Source organism: Dendrobates tinctorius, unplaced genomic scaffold, assembly GCF_039654945.1.
Source record: "Dendrobates tinctorius isolate UK_male_01 unplaced genomic scaffold, ASM3965494v1 ptg000158l, whole genome shotgun sequence".
NCBI lineage: Eukaryota > Metazoa > Chordata > Amphibia > Anura > Dendrobatidae > Dendrobates > Dendrobates tinctorius.
The window spans coordinates 4,077,278-4,099,460 of NW_027361825.1; the positions used below are offsets into that span (position 1 = coordinate 4,077,278).

The 22,183-nt window shown below is 45.4% G+C and overlaps 1 protein-coding gene across 1 annotated transcript in view; it reads left to right on the forward strand.

The window, feature by feature from the left end:
• The window catches only part of LOC141051776 (complement factor B-like), a 55,507-nt gene that overhangs the window by 24,159 nt on the left and 9,165 nt on the right, over positions 1–22,183 (forward strand). Inside the window, exons 8-15 of the mRNA XM_073548800.1 lie at positions 293–424; positions 4,761–4,856; positions 5,459–5,596; positions 6,488–6,609; positions 15,836–15,953; positions 17,543–17,687; positions 19,423–19,502; positions 19,777–19,880. Of these exons, the coding sequence (XP_073404901.1) occupies positions 293–424; positions 4,761–4,856; positions 5,459–5,596; positions 6,488–6,609; positions 15,836–15,953; positions 17,543–17,687; positions 19,423–19,502; positions 19,777–19,880 (935 nt within the window). The remainder of the gene's footprint in view (positions 1–292; positions 425–4,760; positions 4,857–5,458; positions 5,597–6,487; positions 6,610–15,835; positions 15,954–17,542; positions 17,688–19,422; positions 19,503–19,776; positions 19,881–22,183) is intronic.

A 22,183-nucleotide genomic window follows, 5' to 3' on the forward strand; every position in this document is an offset into this window, starting at 1 on the left:
TGCGTTACACAGACGATCCATTCATCTGAATGGACCCAACGTAATACTTATGTTGCCCTAAGGTGGCACTGCAGGAAAACTAACCACTACCTGCCACAAATCAGTGATAACTGAAGATCTCAGCATTGTCTAAGAGACCCACCTAACAAGTAGATATAGTACAAAGTGCAATATCTTATCTTTAATAACTCTTTAAATCACCCTTCCACTCCTGAAGCTATGAGCTTTCCATAATAAGCTTGATGCAAAGCTAACATGAATATATCTGTTTTTTTTGTTTTTTTAAAAAAAGCACATGAAGATAAACAGGGAACGAATACTCGGGCTGCCCTGAATGAAACTCACAACATGTTGTCTCTGGAAAATACGAGAAATCCCAAAAAGTTCCTGGAAACAAGAAATGTAATCCTGCTGATGACAGATGGCAAGTATTGGGTCACAGTTAGTCCTTCAGGTCACTAATGAAGTAATTGTCAGTGCTTAATATTTGTCTACTTCATCTTCTAGTCAGTGATCTATCTTCCTCCTAAAATTTTTAGCCAAAGGATCATCAGGCGGGCTAGGCTCTGATCATACAATAGGTCCTAATTATCCAGCAGAAGACAACCCCTTTTGGTAGTAGCTTTGGAGATAATTGAAGTCCACTCTGTCCGCATCTACTCTCCCTCCAACCTCCAAGTGGCCGTCATATACCGACCTCCAGGCCCGACCACTGCCTTCATTGACCAATTCTTTACCTGGCTTCTTCATTTTCTTTCAACTGACACCCCCACTATCATCATGGGTGACTTCAACATCCCCACTGATACCCTCAGTCAGCAGCCTCCAAACTCCTGTCCCTTACTTCATCCTTTGGACTTACTCAGTGGTCCTCCTCAGCCACCCACACAGAAGGACACACATTAGACCTGGTCTTCACCCTTCTCTGCTCTCTTTCTAACTTCACCACCTCCCCTCTCCCTCTATCTGACCACCATCTACTCACTTTCTCATCCCTCTCCTCCTCACCTGGCACCCATGTCCAGCAACACGCGCACCCCCGCAGAAACCTTGCACACCTAGACACCCACACGCTCTCTGACTCTATTCTACCACTGGCATCCATATCCTCCACGACACAGACGGTGCCACTGCTTTCTACAATGCCACTCTCGCATCAGCTATTGACGCAGTTGCCCCTCTCGTTCATGGCAAAATGCGACGTATCAACAGACAACTCTGGCACAATAACACCACTAAAAAGCTCCAGCAAGTGTCCAGGATGGCAGAGCGGCTGGAAGAAAACAAATTCGCAAGATGACTTCACCACATTCAAACAGGCAAAACTCGATTTCAAATCTGCCCTCACCTCTGCTAAACAGGCCTACTTCACAACCCTCGTATCTTCCCTATCTTACAACCCCAAACAGTTATTCCAAACTTTTAACTCCCTCCTCCGCCCACCACTGCCTCCTCCAACATCCCTCATCTCTGCCGAGGACTTTGCCACACACTTCAAAAATAAGATTGACCAAACAAGGCAAGTCTTCATCACTCAACCACCACAACCCCTTTGTATACCAGACCAATGCCCAAACCCCATAACCTCACTCTTCAACATCACTGAAGGGGAGCTTAATAGTCTCTTCTCCAATCGCACCCCACAACCTGTGCACTCAACCCCATCCCATCCCACCTCCTCTCCAACCTCACCATCACACTTATCCAATCCCTAACCCACCTCTTCAATCTATCACTAACGTCCAGTACCTTCCCTTCTGCTTTCAAACATGCCACAATCACGCCTTTCCTTAAAAAGCCAACCCTCGACCCAGCCGCTATGTCCAGCTATCACCCAATATCGTTGCTCCCATTCGCTTCCAAACTCCTAGAACAGCACGTCCACGCTGAACTTTCCTCCCACCTATCATCTAACTTGCTCTTTGACAATCTACAATCTGGTTTCCACCCCCATCACTCCACTGAGACAACCCTGACCAAAATTACTAACGACCTACTTACAGCCAAATCAAATGGACAATACTCTATACTCCTGCTTATAGACCTGTCCTCTGCATTCGACAGAGTTGACCACTGCCTCCTACTACAGATCCTCTCCTCCTTCGGCATCAAAGGCCTTGCCCTATCCTGGATCTCCTCATACCTTTACAACTGCACATTCAGCGTCACCCACTCCCACACCACCTCCTCATCCCACCCTCTCTCTGTTGGAGTTCCCCAAGGCTCTGTTTTAGGACCCCTACTCTTCTCAATCTATACACTTAGTCTGGGGCAACTCATTAAGTCCCACGGATTCCAGTACCACCTTTATGCTGATGACACTCAGATCTACCTCTCTGGCCCAGACAGCCCAGAGAGACCTCTCTGCTGTCCAGAATCCCAGAGTGTCTATCAGCCTTATCCTCCTTCTCCTCTCACTTCCTCAAGCTCAATGTGGACAAATCTGAACTCATCTTTCCTCCATCTGAAAGATCTTCCTTACCCGACCTAGCTATAACAATTAATGACATCACACTTTCCCCAGTACCGGAAGTCCGCTGCCTTGCAGTAACCTTTGACTCTGTCCTGTCCTTCAAACCGCACATCCAAGCTCTTTCTACCTCCTGTCGCCTCCAGCTCAAAAATATTTCCAGAATCCGTCCTTTCCTCAACCCTAAATCTGCTAAAATGCTGGTACATGCCCTCATGATCTCCCGCCTCGACTACTGCAACATCCTTTTCTGTGGTCTCCCTGCTAACACCCTTGCACCACTCCAGTCCATCCTTAACTCTGCTGCCCGACTAATTCATCTCTCTCCTCGCTACTCCTCCGCTTCTCCCCTCTGCAAATCTCTTCACTGGCTCCCATTCCCTCAGCGTATCCAGTTCAAATTACTAATACTGACCTACAAGGCCATCTATAACCTGTCTCCCCCATATGTCTCTGAACTAATCTCCTGATACCTTCCCTCACGTAATTTTTGTTCCTCCCAAGAACTCCTTCTCTCCTCCACACTTATTCGCTCCTCACCCAACTGCCTCCAAGACTTCTCCCGAACTTCCCCTATTCTCTGGAATTCTTTGCCCCAACAAGTCCGACTATCAACCACATTTGGATCCTTCAGATGGAACCTGAAAACCCACGTCTTCAAGAAAGCCTACAGCCTGCAATGACCCCGCTACCGCCTTCTCTCTCACCACTACCGGTGATATCACCTCAACCAACACCAGAACTGCTGCAACCCACCAACCTACTGTCTCCTTCTCCACCATCCTGTAGCATGTAAGCCCGAAAGGGCAGGGTCCTCTCTCCCCTCTGTATCAGTCTGTCATTGTTAGTTTGTTTACTGTAAGTGATATCTGTAATTTGTATGTAACACCTTCTCATGTACAGCACCATGGAATCAATGGTGCTATATAAATTAATAATAATAATAATAACTCACATTTTCTTATAGGTTGATAAAAAAAGTATTCCTTTTTAATTAAATGATGTGTGCAATAACAACTAGAAATGAATATGAATCTGCCAAATTTTGAATTTGACAAAAAATTAGAATGACATCAAATTTTTGAATGCAAGTTGAGTAAGCCTTACTATGCTCACTTCTGACCCAAGAGTATAATAAATGTAGTGGAAGACTTTACTCTTAATACTGACTCCTTAGACCACTTGACTATCTTGACAAGCTGCGCCCTGATTGCTACAACTGTTCCTGCTTGGGTTTAAAAAAAAAATTATACTCACCTCTCCCCATCCCTCACCTGTTGCTCTACACAACTCTCTACCATGTCCAATTCTCTTTCAGAAGCCTATGGTCCTCTTCCATCTTGACACTGGTCTTTGGCGCTGATTTAGCCTTGCAACATTTTGAGGCCTAGTCAATAATTAGGCCCCATGTGCAGTCATGAAGTGTGTCGCTCCGAATAATCATCAAGGTCTAATTAGTGTTGGAGGTGTCGAAGACCATTGTGACTTTGAGGGAGGACCAGAGGCACACACCTAGGAGAGGACCAGATGACTAGGCGGAAGCTGTGCAGGGGTACAAGCGAGTGCAAGAACGGCAAAATATTATTATTTTATTGTCCTCTTCCTGATCCTTTACAATTCAGCATAATGTCTGCCAGCCATGGCCTCTCCAGACCCTAGAGTCTAACAATCGTAAGGCTTAAAAAGGAAAAAAGATTATACTCACCTTTCCTGGCCCTTGCCTGTCCTTTCACGCTGGTCATAGCCTGGTCGTTCAGTCTTCTTATAAGTGTCTTTGATCCTCTCAAGTCTTCACCTTGGTCGGCTTTTAATGCTGAGTAGCCCTTGCATCATCATGAGTAGAGCTTAGTTAATGACTAGGCCTAAATCAATATTACATAGTGTGTTTCTCCAAAACATAATGATGTTGCAAGGTCTAGTATTTAAGGCAACTACAAGAAGACAAAATGATCAGACGTGGAGCTGTAAGATGAGAGAGATGAATATTAAATTTTGAATACCTTCCTTACCATTTAGAATCAGAATTTTTATTTGTAAAATTAGAAGCTAATTTGATCATAATAAAAAATTTTTTAGTAGTGTATATGTCCTGCATAGATGGAGGATGGTTCCTCAAATCATCGCATCTGTTAGCTCCAAAGAACTGAGATCTGATGCTCAGCTTATCAAATTCTTCAGACTTTTGACATTTTCAGTCAGTGCTTTATCCTCACCTTATAGCCAATGTTTTATGTCTCCACAAACACATTCAACATCATTGTCTCATTGTCAACCATCTTTCACCCTTTAGGAAAGCACAATATGGGAGGAGACCCTACCGTGGAGATTAAGAGGATCAGAGAAATTCTGAACATCAGGAAGGACAATAAACGGGAAGATTTTCTAGGTATGGAATATATATTATCGTACCTGTGTCTCATTTCAGTAGACTATGATGATAACCACTATCAGGTATGAAGCTCCATCAATTCATTAGCAATGTTGGGTAATCAGTTGACAGATACAAAAGCCCAAGGAGAAGACAGATATGGTTCATTGCTACTTCTGTCTTCTCTATTATATTACACAAATTACTCGACAGTGTCATCACTGTATCTTTTGTACCTGGTGATCAAGTGAAAGCAAGATCATCTGTGTGTCTTTGTGGTCCTTAAGGGACAAAGACCATATGCGCCAGGCAATTATCCTATTATATCCAAATGACTAACGTCTTATGGCCACAACATCTATGGGACTTTGCACTAAAAAGGCTATATCCATGATATTCATAAGGGGATTTACAAATGGTACTCCAACTTGGTCTTTGCACCAAAACAATTGGATGCCGGCAAGATGCAGTTTTGGTGGATGCCTCCCCCTCCTATACATTTCCTTCCTGTTCATGTAAAATATATCGATAAATTACATTATATTAATATCATTTATAGTCTCATTGTTACTCAAAATTTTAAATTATCCCCGCTTTAATTAATTTTCTCTCATTTATAGATGTATATGTCTTCGGCCTGGGTAAAGACATAAGCGAAGAAGAAATCAATGACATTGCATCCAAGAAAGATCCTGAGAAGCATGTTTTCAAGATGGAAAATGTAAATGATATGAAGAGGGCTTTTGACAAAATGTTAGGTCAGAACATTTACATTTCTTTCCTACTTATTGTGTGCAATGATGTAATTGTTCATGCTGGTATGGAGATGCAGTAAGCATTGATAACAGGCAGGAATAGTATTCTGCCACCAATGTACGTAGGTCAGATGTGTTTGATGATCTGACCACAGATCTCAGTGCAGCAATGGTAGATAGGTTACTTGCTATCCTCTCCTCTCTTGCCTGACCAGCTGCATGTGGACAATCCAAGAAAGAAGATGCAGTGGACAAACTTTTAGGTAGTTTATTAACTGTACCTTGATACATTACGAGGTAGAAATGTCAGAGAAGATGAAAGGACATGGATGAGGAATAAAGATGGATGGTGGTGGATAAAGGTAACAGGAGAATCCTCTCTCTAGCTCTGATGCACATTTCTGCCAAGATGGCAATGACCAGAAAGAACATGATGTGCAGAACCAAGATACAGAGAGAGAGAGAGAGGCATGATGGGATATTACAGCTGAAATAAATGAAAATATATAATAACAATGGCCAGTAAATAGCAACAGACAACAAGCACTGTATAAACATCACATCTATATATAATGAATGAATCAAGACATATTACATTAGGCATGAGGATTGGCTGGACAGCACAAATAGACTGCCACAGTGGTAATGAGAACAGGTAAGTATATTCATGGCTGTTTCTTTTGGGAAGTTTAGGGGTCTTAGACCTTAAGTCCTAAAGGCCAACAAGGAAGCCACTCCTATATACAGATATGCTTGAGGTGGGGTCAGTTGTGGTTCAAATCTCATACAGTAGGTTGGATGGTGGCACCACCATAATTTTTTGCAGCCAACTGGCCCTGTCTGCAAGGGTTCTGTCTTTCATCAATTCTGCTTCTTCTAACACCTTACTTTTAGATGATACAGAAGTTCTTCAGATGTGTGGACTTTCCAAAGAACGACTTGAAGATGATGAGGGCCTAGGCCCTAATGAGGGCCTAGAAGAAGTGTTTCCCTGGATAGCTAAAATTACCATCACAGTAAGTCTATATCTGCTTGGCTCATTACATTATACTTAGAGTAAGAAATCCCTAGATATACAATAAGAGGAGATGTAGTGTAAGAAAGTCATATGTGAGGATAGCATAAATATACACTAACTATATCACATAAATCCAAGATTACCTTTGAACTGCATTTAAAATCGATAAAGAAACCTCTATCTGGTGTCAGTAAGCTGCCAGAAAGCCATTATCATCTAGTAAAGTGGTCTTCAAATGAGGTTGCTGCACATTTGAGACCCCTGAATCTGCCAAAGAAGTGTCAGTAGTTCTCAAAATAGGTTATAGTGGACAAAAATCTGATGCAAAATGTCCTGTGCAAAAAAAATACTACTGCGCCTACACAGTTCGTCTTTATACAGACTATTTGATTTATTACCAATTTCTCTGGCAGCCCTAACTTCCCATTTTGGCAGATTTGCATGTCTACACTGTGCAGCTACCCAAAATATTGCATGTTGGACCATTTCTGGGTTTTGCAGCACTACTCAAAAAGCTGTAAATAAATACTGATGTATTTATTATTATCCTAGATAAACTGTGTGTTATGGCAGTAACTTGGTGCCCGCTTTCCTCCTTAGCGCGATCCTGCTCACTGTGTCAGGCCATCTCGCTGAGTTTGCCTTTTGCTGCACTTCTCAGCACTGTTGCATGAGCATGTGGTTTGCATTTAACTATAGGGGCCGGTCTCTACAGAAATTTAACCCTGCTGTGTTCTGCAGAGATTAGGTTCCGTGGCCTATCCTGCATCAGCAGGATCTGTATTATAGAAACCGTTGGCACAACTCAGATAGGGGTGGTGGTGCACAAGTAGGGTCCCAATCCGTGAACTAGTGTTTAAAAACTTGGCACACACTCGTGATTCCAATGCAAAATGGTGGTTTTTAATAAAGTACAGTACATACAGTGAGGTTTCGGTCTGTATGACCTTCATCAATGTACTGAAACAAAAGTAAATATACAATTTGAGAAATAATTAAAGTATATACATAAGAAATGTAGAGATACAGCTGGGTGCAGAAACCGTTTATGGAATATCAACTGCTTAGAGACATCAATCACATCATAGCCATGTGACATAATGTATAAACCATAGAGTAACACAGTGCTAAAGGTCAGGTAACAAGATATAGGAGAGGCACATACCCCTATGATGTACTGTGAGCTTCCAATATATAGGCAAAGCGCCTAGCAGGTAAGAGGACAAAGTTATGGAATGTGCACTGCCATATAATGATAGTGTATAGGGGAGAGAGGTGCCTACATACCAAAATGACTGAGCAGGCTACTTGTGGCCGCTTATCTGAAAAAAGGTAACGGTGCCGTCATTGAATAAACATAGCCCCGTTATATGCTGACATAATGGTGGGGAGTGCCCCTAGAATCTTACCGGTCTGATGTGTGCAGAAAGGGCAAGCCAGCACTGACATGGCGTCCGCCGCTTGTCCCGGGTGCTGCGCTCTGTGAGACCGGCGGTGTTTTTATCTAGGGAGAAGATGGCGGCCCGGGCGGAAGTGTGATACCGGAAGTAGCCCGGCGTGCGTTCCAACGCCACCATCTTGCGTTCCACTGGCCGGAGGGCATGGTGGGAGGAGGCGCGGCCTGTGACTTCCATCAGTAGGATGATGCTGAAAGGGGCGTGCATACTCTGTGTGTCTGACGGTGCCTGTCACTGCATATAGGTGGATATGTTTTGGTGGATGTAAGACCGTAGGTGCTCCACTATACGTTATACAGAAGTCGGGCGGTGCCATATAAAGAAGTGGTGGCATCTTGTGCTCAGGTGATAATGATTTCAATGCATTCAACGCTGTTGGTTCTGTAACAGAAATACATATAGTTAGTATACTATCTAAATAAGAGATTACAGCATGAATTATCACAAACCTGAGAAAATAAAATTAAGTTTATGACATAAGAAAAGCCTGAACATCATAATCCTTATTTAACCCCTTGGGTGCCAGAGTATTGAGCTCATGTATCCAATATGCCTCTCGTTTCTTAAGAAGGTTGATACGATTCCCGCCCCTGCGTAGGAGTTGAACCTGCTCTATTACTTGAAATTTTAATTGGGCAATGGTGTGTCCTGCGCTGATAAAGTGGAAGGGAATGGGGAGAAGTAGATTTTTACACCGGATGGTAGATTTATGTTTGGAAATCCGATCACGTATGGATTGTGTGGTTTCTCCCACGTAAATTAATCTACAGGGGCACTTAATCAGATATACAACAAAAGATGTGTTGCATGTATAATACTCCATGATATTATATTTCTTTCCTGTATGAGGATGATGGAAAAAACTGCCCTTCTGGACATTGTTGCATTGCACACACTGCAAGCAGGGGAAGGTCCCGTATTTGAGTTCATGAGGAATCGCTGTGGTTTGGATGGACGGGAAGAGCCTATGTCTGCTCTAACTAGAAGATCTCTAATATTTTGTGGTCTCCTGAAACAAGGAAGGAAAGGTTCTCTAAACTTGTCAACGTTAGGGTGAGCTTTTTCTAAAATGCGCCAATGTTGGCGTATGGTTGTATGTAAACGGTAGGCCAAAGGGTGATAGTCAAGGACAAAAGGGATGCGTTTTTTTATCTTGGGTTTTGGAGGAGCAGTTAGATCTAAGGAGTTTAATGTATAAGGGGGTACCCCCTCTCTGTAAACTTAGTACGCATTTACTCCATCCGTTTACTCCAAGTTTCTGTGTCTGAGACTATTCTCCTAACCCTTCTCATTTGTGATTTAGGTATAGAGTACTTCATCCTTGTGGGGTGAAAACTCTCGTAATGGAGCAAACTCTTGCGGTCTGTCGGTTTTGTATATAATTCGGTGGAGAGATGACCTGAGTCGTCTTTAATGACTAAAGTGTCTAGAAAATTAATTTGTTGCATATCGTGTGTCATTGTAAAATCAAGGCCAGGCCAGGAGGATCTGAGAAAAGAGAAGAACGTATCTAATGTATCTGGTGGGCCATCCCAGACACAAAAAATATCGTCGATGTACCTCTTCCACAGGATAGCATGTGTGTGGAAGAGGTCATCCAGGTAGATTAGGCTTTCCTCAAAGTGGGCTACGTAACAATTAGCATAAGGAGGTGCAGTATTTGACCCCATAGCGGTCCCTTTGATTTGCAGGTAATATTTGTCCTCAAATAGAAAATAGTTTCTTCTTAAGACAATAGAAAGCAAATCGCAACAAAGGTTGACCTGTTCAGGGTTGTAGTCAGATAGTTCTAGCAATCTGCATACTGATCTAATTCCCTCCAGATGGGGTATTGACGTGTACAAATCCTTCATGTCAAATGTCACAAGGATAGCATTTAGTGGAATGCTACCAAGGTTATGTATCATGTCTAAAAAGGCCCCCGTGTCTAACAGAAATGATGATGCACGTTTAATGAGAGGTGTCAAAATTTTTTCCAGATATTTTGAAATCGGTGAGAAGACTGATTCCGTGGAAGCCACAATTGGTCTTTCCGGAGGGTTGTCTAGACTTTTATGTACTTTAGGAAGTACATAGAAGACAGGGGTTATGGGGAACTGTTTGGTTAAAAATTCACACGTTTTGTTATCGAGAACCCCTTTGTGTTTATACTTGGTTAATATCTCATGGATTAATTGTTGGACCTCCTGAATAGGGTCACCTTGAAGTGGTTGATAGATCAATGTATTACCCAATTGGCGGTATATCTCATTAAGGTACATTGATTTGTTGAGGATCACTATCGCTCCCCCCTTATCCGCTGGTTTGATGATTATGTCTTTATCATTTTGTATGCTGTTTAGAGCCTGTTGGTCAAGCGGAGGAAGGTTGGAGGGAAAGTGTACCTTACGTTTGTTGATGTTGTCATCCCTTAGGTTCTGGAATGTATTATCAACAAAAGAGATGAAGGTTTCTAGGGCATGAGAACCTGTCAAGGGTCTGTAGTTACTTTTGTTCCTGAGGCCTAGGCTCTCAGAAGATACACCAGAAATTAATAATGAAGTAGTATCATTCATGGTGGCCACTTTATTCGAGAAATGCAATTTCAATCTGAGTGACCTGTAAAATCTTTGTAGGTCCATATCTAGACTAAACGTGTTATATTTATAACTAGGGCAGAAGGAGAGGCCTTTCTGCAACACACGTTATTCCGCTTTACCAAGGTTTTTGGAGGAAATATTGACTACAAGGGGGTTATTACCTGTGAGCGGGTTATGCGGTTGAAGTCCATATTTCTGCGAGTGTCTCTTTCCCCTGCGGGTCCTCTTCTTCTTGAAGGTCTGCGTCTTTGGCCTAAAAAACGATTGTTTGGGGGTTGTCTTTCGTAGTCTGAACCTGAAGTCGGGATGTCTGTAGACGATCTGTAGTTTGGTCGTGTGGTAAAGTTCCCAGAGTTGTAAGATTCTTGCCATTTGTAAACCCTGTTCTGTTCGTAGGCTTCAGTATCCTGTGCGAACTTGTTCCTTTTGCTTGTCTCAGTGTCCCGCTGGTGTTGTTCTATTATCCCGTTGATCCTGGTCTTTAGAGTGTCGAACTCCTCGGTGGTAGTTGAGGATGCCAGCTGGTTTTCGATGTTCGCGATTTCTTCCTTACACTTTGTGATTCACCGATGTAGATGCTCTAATGTGAGGGTTATAAGGTCAAAAGAACATTTATTAATAATTTGTTCAAAGCGTGAGCAGAAATCATGAGCGTCACTAAAAGAGTTGGACGCAAGGGGACACGTAGGCCCCTAGGTATTCTCTGAACCTCTAAATACTCCGTGAGGGTGACGCAGTGTAACTCATACTTAGTGCAGCGTCTCAATTCCCTCTACAGGTCATGTCCCCTCGTCTCTTTTGGTGGGACTCTAAGGAAATCGCTTGGTAAGGTGGATTGTGCTATGATGCTTGATGTCTCTTCTGCATTATACGAGAAGGTTAGTGATGTCATTGCCCAGAGGAGTGTGCTCAGCGTAAGGGATAATTAAATTATTATAGAAACCGTTGGCACAACTCAGATAGGGGTGGTGGTGTATAAGTAGGGTCCCAATCCGTGAACTAGTGTTTAAAAACTTGGCACAAACTCGTGATTCCAATGGAAAATGGTGGTTTTTAATAAAGTACAGTACATACAGTGAGGTTTCGGTCTGTATGACCTTCATCAATGTACTGAAACAAAAGTAAATATACAATTTGAGAAATAATTAAAGTATATACGTAAGAAATGTAGAGATACAGCTGGGTGCAGAAACCGTTTATGGAATATCAACTGCTTAGAGACATCAATCACATCATAGCCATGTGACATAATGTATAAACCATAGAGTAACACAGTGCTAAAGGTCAGGTAACAAGATATAGGAGAGGCACATACCCCTATGATGTACTGTGAGCTTCCAATATATAGGCAAAGCGCCTAGGAGGTAAGAGGACAAAGTTATGGAATGTGCACTGCCATATAGTGATAGTGTATAGGGGAGAGAGGTGCCTACATACCAAAATGACTGAGCAGGCTACTTGTGGCTGGTTATCTGAAAAAAGGTAACGGTGCCGTCATTGAATAAACATAACCCCGTTATATGCTGACATAATGGTGGGGAGTGCCCCTAGAATCTTACCGGTCTGATGTGTGCAGAAAGGGCAAGCCTGCACTGACATGGCGTCCGCCGCTTGTCCCGGGTGCTGCGCTCTGTGAGACCGGCAGTGTTTTTATCTAGGGAGAAGATGGCGGCCCGGGCGGAAGTGTGATACCGGAAGTAGCCCGGCGTGCGTTCCAATGCCACCATCTTGCGTTCCACTGGCCGGAGGGCATGGTGGGAGGAGGCGCGGCCTGTGCCTTCCATCAGTAGGATGACGCTGAAGGGGGCGTGCATACTCTGTGTCTGACGGTGCCTGTCACTACATATAGGTGGATATGTTTTGGTGGATGTAAGACCGTAGGTGCTCCACTATACGTTATACAGAAGTAGGGCGGTGCCATATAAAGAAGTGGTGGCATCTTGTGCTCAGGTGATAGTGATTTCAATGCATTCAACGCTGTTGGTTCTGTAACAGAAATACATATAGTTAGTACACTATCTAAATAAGAGATTACAGCATGAATTATCACAAACCTGAGAAAATAAAATTAAGATTATGACATAAGAAAAGCCTGAACATCATAATCCTTATTTAACCCCTTGGGTGCCAGAGTATTGAGCTCATGTATCTGTAGTAATGGCCCGGATTGGGGGGAGGTCCACTGCTTACCATGTCCAGACGACACAGACACCAGGCGATGCAAAGACGAGACGGAGGCAGATTTCAGTTGTAACAGATCCGGGATTATTGGCCGTCCTCCTCACGACCATAGCCATGCGCCGCAGTTCCTTTACAGTTCTCCGTTTCCAGGCCCGGGTACCTTCACCTTTCCTCCTGTCGAAGTGACGTCCCTCGCGGATCTTTCTCTGGGGCTGTCCCAGACCAATCTACCACCAGCGCTTCACCTGCCCGAGGTTGTCGTCCAATCGGTACCCCCGGGGCCTCGTCTGTCCTGCGGTCCGTCGTCTCAAGGCCACCCCCCCGACTGTCTTTTCCTGTCAGTCCCCTGGTCGAACTCTTCCACCGGTCTCAGTCTTCTGTCCTGAGTCTTCTCCTCCTGAGCTCCCACCGGGACTAGCCTAACCTGGAACCCTAACCTGTCCTATTTATCCCCTCTCTCACTGGGAATTTCCCTCCTGGGTTCCTATCTCCCCCCCCCCCATGACTAAGCGGTTTCTTAAGCCCTAAGCTGATGTCAAGTCCTGAACTACAGTCCCCCCTGCCATCTTGTGGTCAATTCTAGGTACTGCACTCCCTTTTCTATCTTTCCCAGCTGTTACCCTTCTGTCATTGCCAATCTCCGTCTATAGTGCACAAACCGTCCCCTCCTACTTCCAGTCAAGTCTGTCCATCAAGTCACCTTCCCCACATATCCAATATGCCTCTCGTTTCTTAAGAAGGTTGATATGATTCCCACCCCTGCGTGGGAGTTGAACCTGCTCTATTGCTTGAAATTTTAATTGGGCAATGGTGTGTCGTGCGCTGATAAAGTGGAAGGGAATGGGGAGAAGTAGATTATAAAAAAATTGTTTCTGTTCTGAGATAATCTCATAAATGTTCCCCTGCTATGTACTGTCTTATTTGTTGTACCTGACCATGCAGAGCTGCTCCATTTTATTTTTGGCACATACCACAGCTCCTGGTCAGAGGAAGAAACATAAGTCACTTATGATAATTGAGTACAAACATGACACTTCAAGGACTTGCTGCTTTCTAAGGTAAAGCCCCCGTTACACTAAACGATGTCCCAGTGATCCCACCAACGATCCCACATGATGGGATAGCTGGGACATCGTTAGGCTGATCGCTGGTGAGCTGTCACATAGACAGCCCCAGCGATCAGGACCAGCGACGCTGGACGCTGGTTTCTAATGTAAACGTCGAGTATCCAGGAGCAGCGCGACTCCTGGATACCCGCTGTTTACCTTGGAAACCAGCGTACACGCTGGTTTCCAAGGTAAACATCGGGTATCTAGGAGCCGCGCGACTCCTGAATACCCGACGTTTACCTTGGAAACCAGCGTGTGCGCCGGTTTCCAAAGTAAACAGCGGGTATCTAGGAGTCGCGCTGCTCCTGGATACCCGACGTTTACATTAGAAACCAGCGTCGCTGATTGCTGGTCTCTCGCTGCCACACGCAGCGATGCGTGCTGGGCAGCGGGAGACCAGCAATCGAAAAACAGCCCAGGCCGCTCGAGCACGATCAGCGATAACCGGCAGGGGGGCCGGTCGCTGATCCCCATCACACACAGCGATCTTGCTGGCGAGATTGCTGATGTGTCACAAAATCACCCTGTGACGGGACCCTTACATATTTCCCCTCCTGTTTCTTCACAGGAGCCAGTGTTTTGTCTCCAGCCCCCTGAAATAATCGAAAATCAAATCAGTGAGGTATGAGTTCTAGTGGCTGGAGCGGTCATATGTCACTGACTTCCATTTATCATGAGCTCACAGGACTGGTGACATGGCAGAAACCCTCAGTCCTATGATAAAGCAGGAAGAGTAATGTGTTACCTCAGAAAGTAGCAGCTGCTGCTTTTTTATCTGAATATTCAATTATCTAAAGCGACTTATGTTTCATCCCATGGCCAGGAGCTGTGGTATTGTCATGATCCGGGACGGGGTTTTGCTTTGGCCCGTCCTGGTCAGACAGGGGGTTAATTGTTTCTGCCTCTCTCTGGCAGAGGGCGGCTATTTAATGCTCACTGGACCTAGGTCCGGTGTCAGTTATACTTCTGCCGTCGGCTGAGTTAAGTGACCTCTTGTCTACGTGTGCCTTGTGCCTGATAACTTGTTGCTTGTTTGGTTGTGATCCGATTCTGTCCCTGTTACGAGTTCTGCCTGACCCTCTTGTACTGCACCACCCTCTCGTGTATGACTCTCTGCTTGTGACTCGACTTCTCTCTGCTCATCCTTTTGGTACCGCACCGCCCTCTTGTGTATGACCTTTGGCTTTGTCTGACCTCCCATCTGCCTATTCCTCCTGTACCTCGTTTGCCCCTACTGTGTATGACCTCTGGTTTGCCCGACTCTGAGTATTCTACCATCTCTGTAAGCAGGACGTTAAGTCACGCCCCCTTGCGTTCACATAGGTCCTGTGCCTGCTTGCTAAAACTACAGCGTTCAGGTCCTGTGCATCAGTACTTTTCAGCTGTTCCTGTCCCTGAGGCCCCTACAGTACGGGTGAGTCCCTGCGCAGCGAAGGCAGTACGCCGGCGCTGTTAGGATCCCAACAGGTATGTTCCGAACATGAACTGGTCCAGCTCTGCATGGTAGGACACAGCCATTACACAGTACATAGCAGGGACACATTTATAAGATTATATCAGCACAGGAACATCTTTTTAACACATCAATTTGTGGAACAAATTACTATTCCAAGATTTATTAATTACAATGTATTCTGTTTGGGGGAATATCCCTTTAAGAAAGCACTTTGTGGGAGTTTCATTAAGAATGGCCAGGCTTATTCTGAAGTAGAAGTAGAATAAATCCAATCAATTAAAAGGTGCACGACCTTGGGCATCTTGGTCTGCTAGGTAAAAAAATGAGATCTGCTTCAACTATGAGCATGCATATATTAAGATTAAAATTTGCTCAATTTTCTCTCTTTTCTGTTCACTTGCAAACAGACTTTGTGACGCTTTCTCTTTTTTGTTACTTTTAGCGTCCAGGGTCTCAAGAGACATGTAAAGGTACCATTGTGAGCAAATCTTTTCTCTTGACGGCTGCTCACTGCTTCCATCTAGATGAATTGCTTCATACTGTCAGTGTCAGAGTTGGAGGTAAGTTCTCCCATCAATTTTACTTGAGCTCTAGCTGTGGTCCTACCACAACAAGGGTGGGCTCACAATTACATTTTCTTAGGCATCCTGATAGATTCCTGGGGATTGCAATGCTTAAGCTGCCAACCCTGTTTTGCCAGCAGCCAACCCTCTGAATGCTGGAGTACTAATGTCAGCGCCTTCTTTGTGGAAGAAGTTAGTGCATTCTGTGCTCTAATCCAGTTCTTTCAACGAAGGTAGCAGTGTCTCCTATGCAATGTAAACATCATCCTTTGTATCCTGTGCTATATATACACCAGCCCCAGTGTAGTCTATGTAATGCATATACAGCAGTCTTGGTGTCTCACATGTGAAGTATACAGAAGTCCCAGTGTATCCTAAGAGATGTATTCAGCAATCTCAGTGTCTCCTTTGTGATACATACAGCAGTATCAGCGTTTCCTATGTGATGTATATACAGCAACTCCAGGGTCTCCTATGTGATGTATAGACAGCAATTTCAGTGAATACTATGTTATGTATATATATTAGTCTCAGTGTATACTCTGTGATGTATATACAGCAACCTCAATGTATCATATGTCATGTATCCAGCAGTCTCATTGTCACCTATGTGATGTATGCAACAGTTTCACTGTCTCCTATGTTATGCATACAATAGTCTTGTTGGCTCCGACGGAATGTACAGTATATACAGCAATCTCAGTGTATACTATGTGATGTATATACAGTACATCAGCCTCAATGTATCTCATGTGATATATATACAGCAGTCTCCATGTATCCTATGTGACGTATATAGCAGTCTCAGTGTCTCCTATGTGATTTATGTGCAGCAGTCTCAACATCTATGTGACGTGTATACAGCAGTCTCTGTGTCTCCGATGTCATGAATACAGCAGTCTTGGTATCTCCAATGTGATGTATATACAGCTTGAGTTCTATAAACATTACATGAGCAGTGATGAATTTCCCACTCTGAGGAGACTTTTAGTGAAATATACATCTCTGTTCAAAACAACTCACTGCTGCGAGTTCTTTACAAAACTTAAAAAATAGATTCGACACTCCAAAGCAGATGCAAAAATTATAAGATATTTTATTGATACAGATTCATCCACTGTATAGAAAAAGTTGACATTTTGGCCAATAACATGACCTTCATCAGAACAGTGGGACCTTCTACGGAGTAGTGTCTCATGGCGCTGTGGTAATGCACTACCGTGCAGAGGATATGGTGCTTTCTTTAAAAAACTTATTGCAAATAGTTGACTGTGCTGCAGATGGATACAAACCTGGAAAAGTAACAGCATCACCCATACCACCTAACATCACACAGCTCGCCAAAGAGAAGCAGCTCCATTTGGGAAGAGCTATTTAAATATTTGACCAAATATAGCAGGATAATTTTTAAGTTGATTATTTTGTACGGCCCCCGAATGATGGTAGAAATATCCTTTGGCAGAAATGAGTTTCCCCATCCCTGATGTACAACCTCCAACGTGCTCTCTAGCAGAAACATGAGCACCTCGGAGACGATTCTACAAACTACGAGGACTACGTATGTTTTTTCCTTTCATCAATTGTAGGTAAGGTCTACAAAGTGAAGGAACTCCACCGTCATAGTGACTACAACCCAATTGGCAAAAAGGACAAGGGTGTGGAAAAATCCTATGATTACGATATGGCTCTCATTGAACTGGATAAGCAACTTGAGTTTTCCAGTAAAATTAGGTAAAATAAGTGAAGATTTATTTTGACAACTTGGTTAAATTGAACATGAACACGTTAAGCAATGGTGACATGATCACCACATCTTGAGGCACCATGACTAACCTTGTTATGGGGCACTGGAAGTGTAGTTACTATGGAGGCCCTGTGGTCATATCTGTTATGGGGACGTCATGACCTGCATTGTCCTGGTATCATGGCTGTCAGGAACACCGCACTGAACCTGCTCACTGAGCCAGTACGCGTGTCCTGAGTGCAAAACTGTGCACAAAGATACCTGTGGAATGGGGCAGCAGTGGTGACGATGCATGCTCCAGGCTCACAGGACCTGAAGCATGTGACTGCTGAGGGCATGGTCTAAACTCCAGAGAGCTAGGAGCTGAAGAAAACTCCTAGAAAGGTAACTACAGGACAATGTTACCAAGGGGCATAGACAGAGACAGAATCCAGATCAAGCCAGTGTCAAAGCACAAGATAGCACGACAGTACCAAAGGGTTAGGCAGAATGGATAGTCAGGACGTAGCAACAGATCAAAAAACCAGAACGGGCAATAGACGGTACAATAGGGGTAACCTGTAACGGAGTAACGATAGCCAAGCAAGGAGGTCAGAACCGGAAAAGACAATAATACCAAAACGAGAGGTGTAGTACAGAGTGAGGGGACAGACCGGGTCATACACGGGAAGCAAACAAGCATTGCAGTGCACACGCACACCAGGGGGGTCAGACACACAATCAGAACAACAGTATAGCTGACAGAGAACCCTGGTAAAGAGTGAGTATAAATACCCCTCCCAGATCCAGAAAGAGGCCACGTACACTTTACCCTGTGAGTGCAGGGCAAGAACACTGTCCAAACCATGACACAAGCATAAAGGTTCACAGGTCATGTGCGAAATCATAGTTGTGGCATGATGTTGTGCTGAGCTACCTAATCAGAAGAGGTGCTGGAGTAAGCACACTATAGAGGTAAGAACACTATAGACTGAGGTATTGTCACCACAAAATACCACAGAGAACATCCCATGGTGTGTTTTATAACACAGAGAGATTTCTTATACATGATATACACAACAAGCGAGGAGCATTTTATTAAGACGTATATGACATAGACCTTGCCAGCGTTAATAAGGTGCTGGAAAATCAAAATCATATAATGCTGGAAAGATGCGGGTAAACAGTGTCAATAAGCTGCCAAAAAGCCATATCTTCTTATTGTGAGGTCAGTGTAGATTGGATAGGCCTAAACCATTCAGTTTGGTTGCATCTATTGCCTAATAAAGAGTGACATAGTAGGTCACTACCACATTCTGACAGCACTGAAGTTACAAGACTTTGCTTGGGTCTATTCTTCTGCATAAGGCTAGCTTCACACTAGCGCATTTTACATGCAGCGCACGGTGCCGCTAAGCCCCGCCCCCTGCCCGCCTCGTCCGGTCATCTCCTCCTACTATCGCACATGGCCGCATACGATCTGCGCCCCCTCCCTTTAGCATAGGGTGCGCAGACCATGCGCTGGCCGTGCACTAGTAGGATTTTTGCGTGCGCTGCGCACTTTTGAAGGTGCGCCGGTGTGCGCCAAGCGCACCATGTTGCATTTTGGCGCGCTCGGCGCACCTTCAAAAGTGTGAAGCTACGAATTAGGATTTTTCTTATTGGAGCTGGTGTTTATTCAGAGAGTGTGGAACAGAACGTTTTTATTTAGACAGCAGGAATAACGCTTCGCTCTTCCCGCAGACCTATCTGCCTTCCGTGTACAACCGGGGCATCCTGGGCTTTAAAGCAGCGAGGGAAATCTGTCACGTGCAGCGACCATGGTGAGTGTCAGACGGAAGGATTTCATGTGATGGGTTTTGTGTACTTCCAACTATAAACTTCATATTGTCTTTTTTTATATCTCTGTTCCTCTGTGACTTGTTCCTCTGTGACTAATTTCAGAACATTGCTTCATAGTGATCGGAGATTATTCTTTGTGATACAAAGCTCGAAATACTCTGTTTTACCTCGGTTTCCATAAAGTATCATAATCCAACTGTATAGTCTAAAAATGTAAAAAAAAAAGGTTAACCAATACCATTTTATATTTCGTAGAGAAGACATTGCTCTCGGAAGAATTGGTGAAGGCCATGTTTGTTGCAGAGGAAACTGATAGAGCGCTTGAGCGAAAAGATGTGATCATAAAGCGAGAGAGTAAGGTAAGGAGAACGATTTATCAGGTTGATTGAATGGCCAGAACATTGCCGTACTGCTACAGGGTGCAGTAGAACTGCCATGTGTGCTGCGCCATAGAGAAGCCATCTGTGCTGCTGCCATGGAGCTGCCATGTGTGCTGCTGCCATAGAGCTGCCATGTGTGATGCTGCCATAGAGCTGCCATGTGTGCTGCTGCCATACAGCTGCCATGTGTGCTGTTGCCATAGAGCTCCCATCTGTGCTGTTACCTTAGAGCTGCCATACAGCTGCCATGTGTGCTGCTGCCATAGAGCTGCCATGTGTGCTGCTGCCATAGAGCTGCCATGTGTGCTGTTGCAATAGAGCTGCCATCTGTGCTGTTGCCTTAGAGCTGCCATGTGTGCTGCTGCCATAGAGCTGCCATGTGTGATGCTGCCATAGAGCTGCCATGTGTGCTGCTGCCATAGAGCTGCCATGTGTGCTGCTGCAATAGAGCTGCCATGTGTGCTGCTGCAATAGAGCTGCCATCTGTGCTGTTGCCTTAGAGCTGCCATGTGTGCTGCTGCCATACAGCTGCCATGTGTGCTGCTGCCATAGAGCTGCCATGTGTGCTGCTGCCATAGAGCTGCCATGTGTGCTGCTGCAATAGAGCTGCCATCTGTGCTGTTGCCTTAGAGCTGCCATGTGTGCTGCTGCCATACAGCTGCCATGTGTGCTGCTGCCATAGAGCTGCCATGTGTGCTGCTGCCATAGAGCTGCCATGTGTGCTGCTGCCATAGAGCTGCCATGTGTGCTGCTGCAATAGATCTGCCATCTGTGCTGTTGCCTTAGAGCTGCCATGTGTGCTGCTGCCATAGAGCTGCCATGTGTGCTGCTGCCATAGAGCTGCCATGTGTGCCGCTGCCATAGAGCTGCCATGTGTGCCCTTGCCATAGAGCTGCCATGTGTGTTGCAGCCATGTGTGCTGCTGCCATAGAGCTGCCATGTGTGCCGCTGCCATACAGCTGCCATGTGTGCTGCTGCCATAGAGCTGCCATGTGTGCTGCTGCCATAGAGCTGCCATCCATGTGTGCTGCTGTCATAGAGCTGCCATGTGTGCTGCTGCCATAGAGCTGCCATGTGTGCCGCTGCCACATAGCTGCCATGTATACCGCTGCCATCTGTGCTGCTGCCATAGCACTGCCATGTGTGCTGCTGCCATAGCGCTGCCATGTGTGCTGCTGCCATAGCGCTGCCATGTGTGCTGCTGTCATAGAGCTGGCATGTGTGCTGCTGCCATAGCGCTGGCATGTGTGCTGCTGCCATGTGTGCTGCTGCCATAGCGCTGCCATGTGTGCTGCTGTCATAGAGCTGCCATGTGTGCTGCTGCCATAGCGCTGCCATGTGTGCTGCTGCCATAGAGCTGCCATGTGTGCTGCTGCCATAGAGCTGCCATGTGTGTTGCTGCCATAGAGCTGCCATGTGTGCTGCTGTCACAGAGCTGCCATGTGTGCTGCTGCCATAGAGCTGCCATGTGTGCTGCTGCCATAGCGCTGCCATGTGTGCTGCTGCCATAGCGCTGCCATGTGTGCTGCTGCCATAGCGCTGCCATGTGTGCTGCTGCCATAGCGCTGCCATGTGTGCTGCTGCGATAGCGCTGCCATGTGTGCTGCTGCCATAGAGTTGCCATGTGTGCCGCTGCCATAGAGCTGCCATGTGTGCTGCTGCCATAGAGCTGCCATGTGTGCTGCTGCCATAGAGCTGCCATGTGTGCTGCTGCCATAGAGCTGCCATCCATGTGTGCTGCTGTCATAGAGCTGCCATGTGTGCTGCTGCCATAGAGCTGCCATGTGTGCTGCTGCCACATAGCTGCCATGTGTGCCGCTGCCATAGAGCTGCCATCTGTGCTGCTGCCATAGCACTGCCATGTGTGCTGCTGCCATGTGTGCTGCTGTCATAGAGCTGGCATGTGTGTTGCTGCCATAGCGCTGGCATGTGTGCTGCTGCCATAGCGCTGCCATGTGTGCTGCTGCCATAGCGCTGCCATGTGTGCTGCTGTCATAGAGCTGGCATGTGTGCTGCTGCCATAGAGCTGCCATGTGTGCTGCTGCCATAGAGCTGCCATGTGTGCTGCTGTCATAGAGCTGGCATGTGTGCTGCTGCCATAGAGCTGCCATGTGTGCTGCTGTCATAGAGCTGGCATGTGTGCTGCTGCCATAGAGCTGCCATGTGTGCTGCTGCCATAGCACTGCCATGTGTGCTGCTGCCATAGAGCTGCCATGTGTGCTGCTGCCATAGCACTGCCATGTGTGCTGCTGCCATAGCGCTGCCATGTGTGCTGCTGCGAT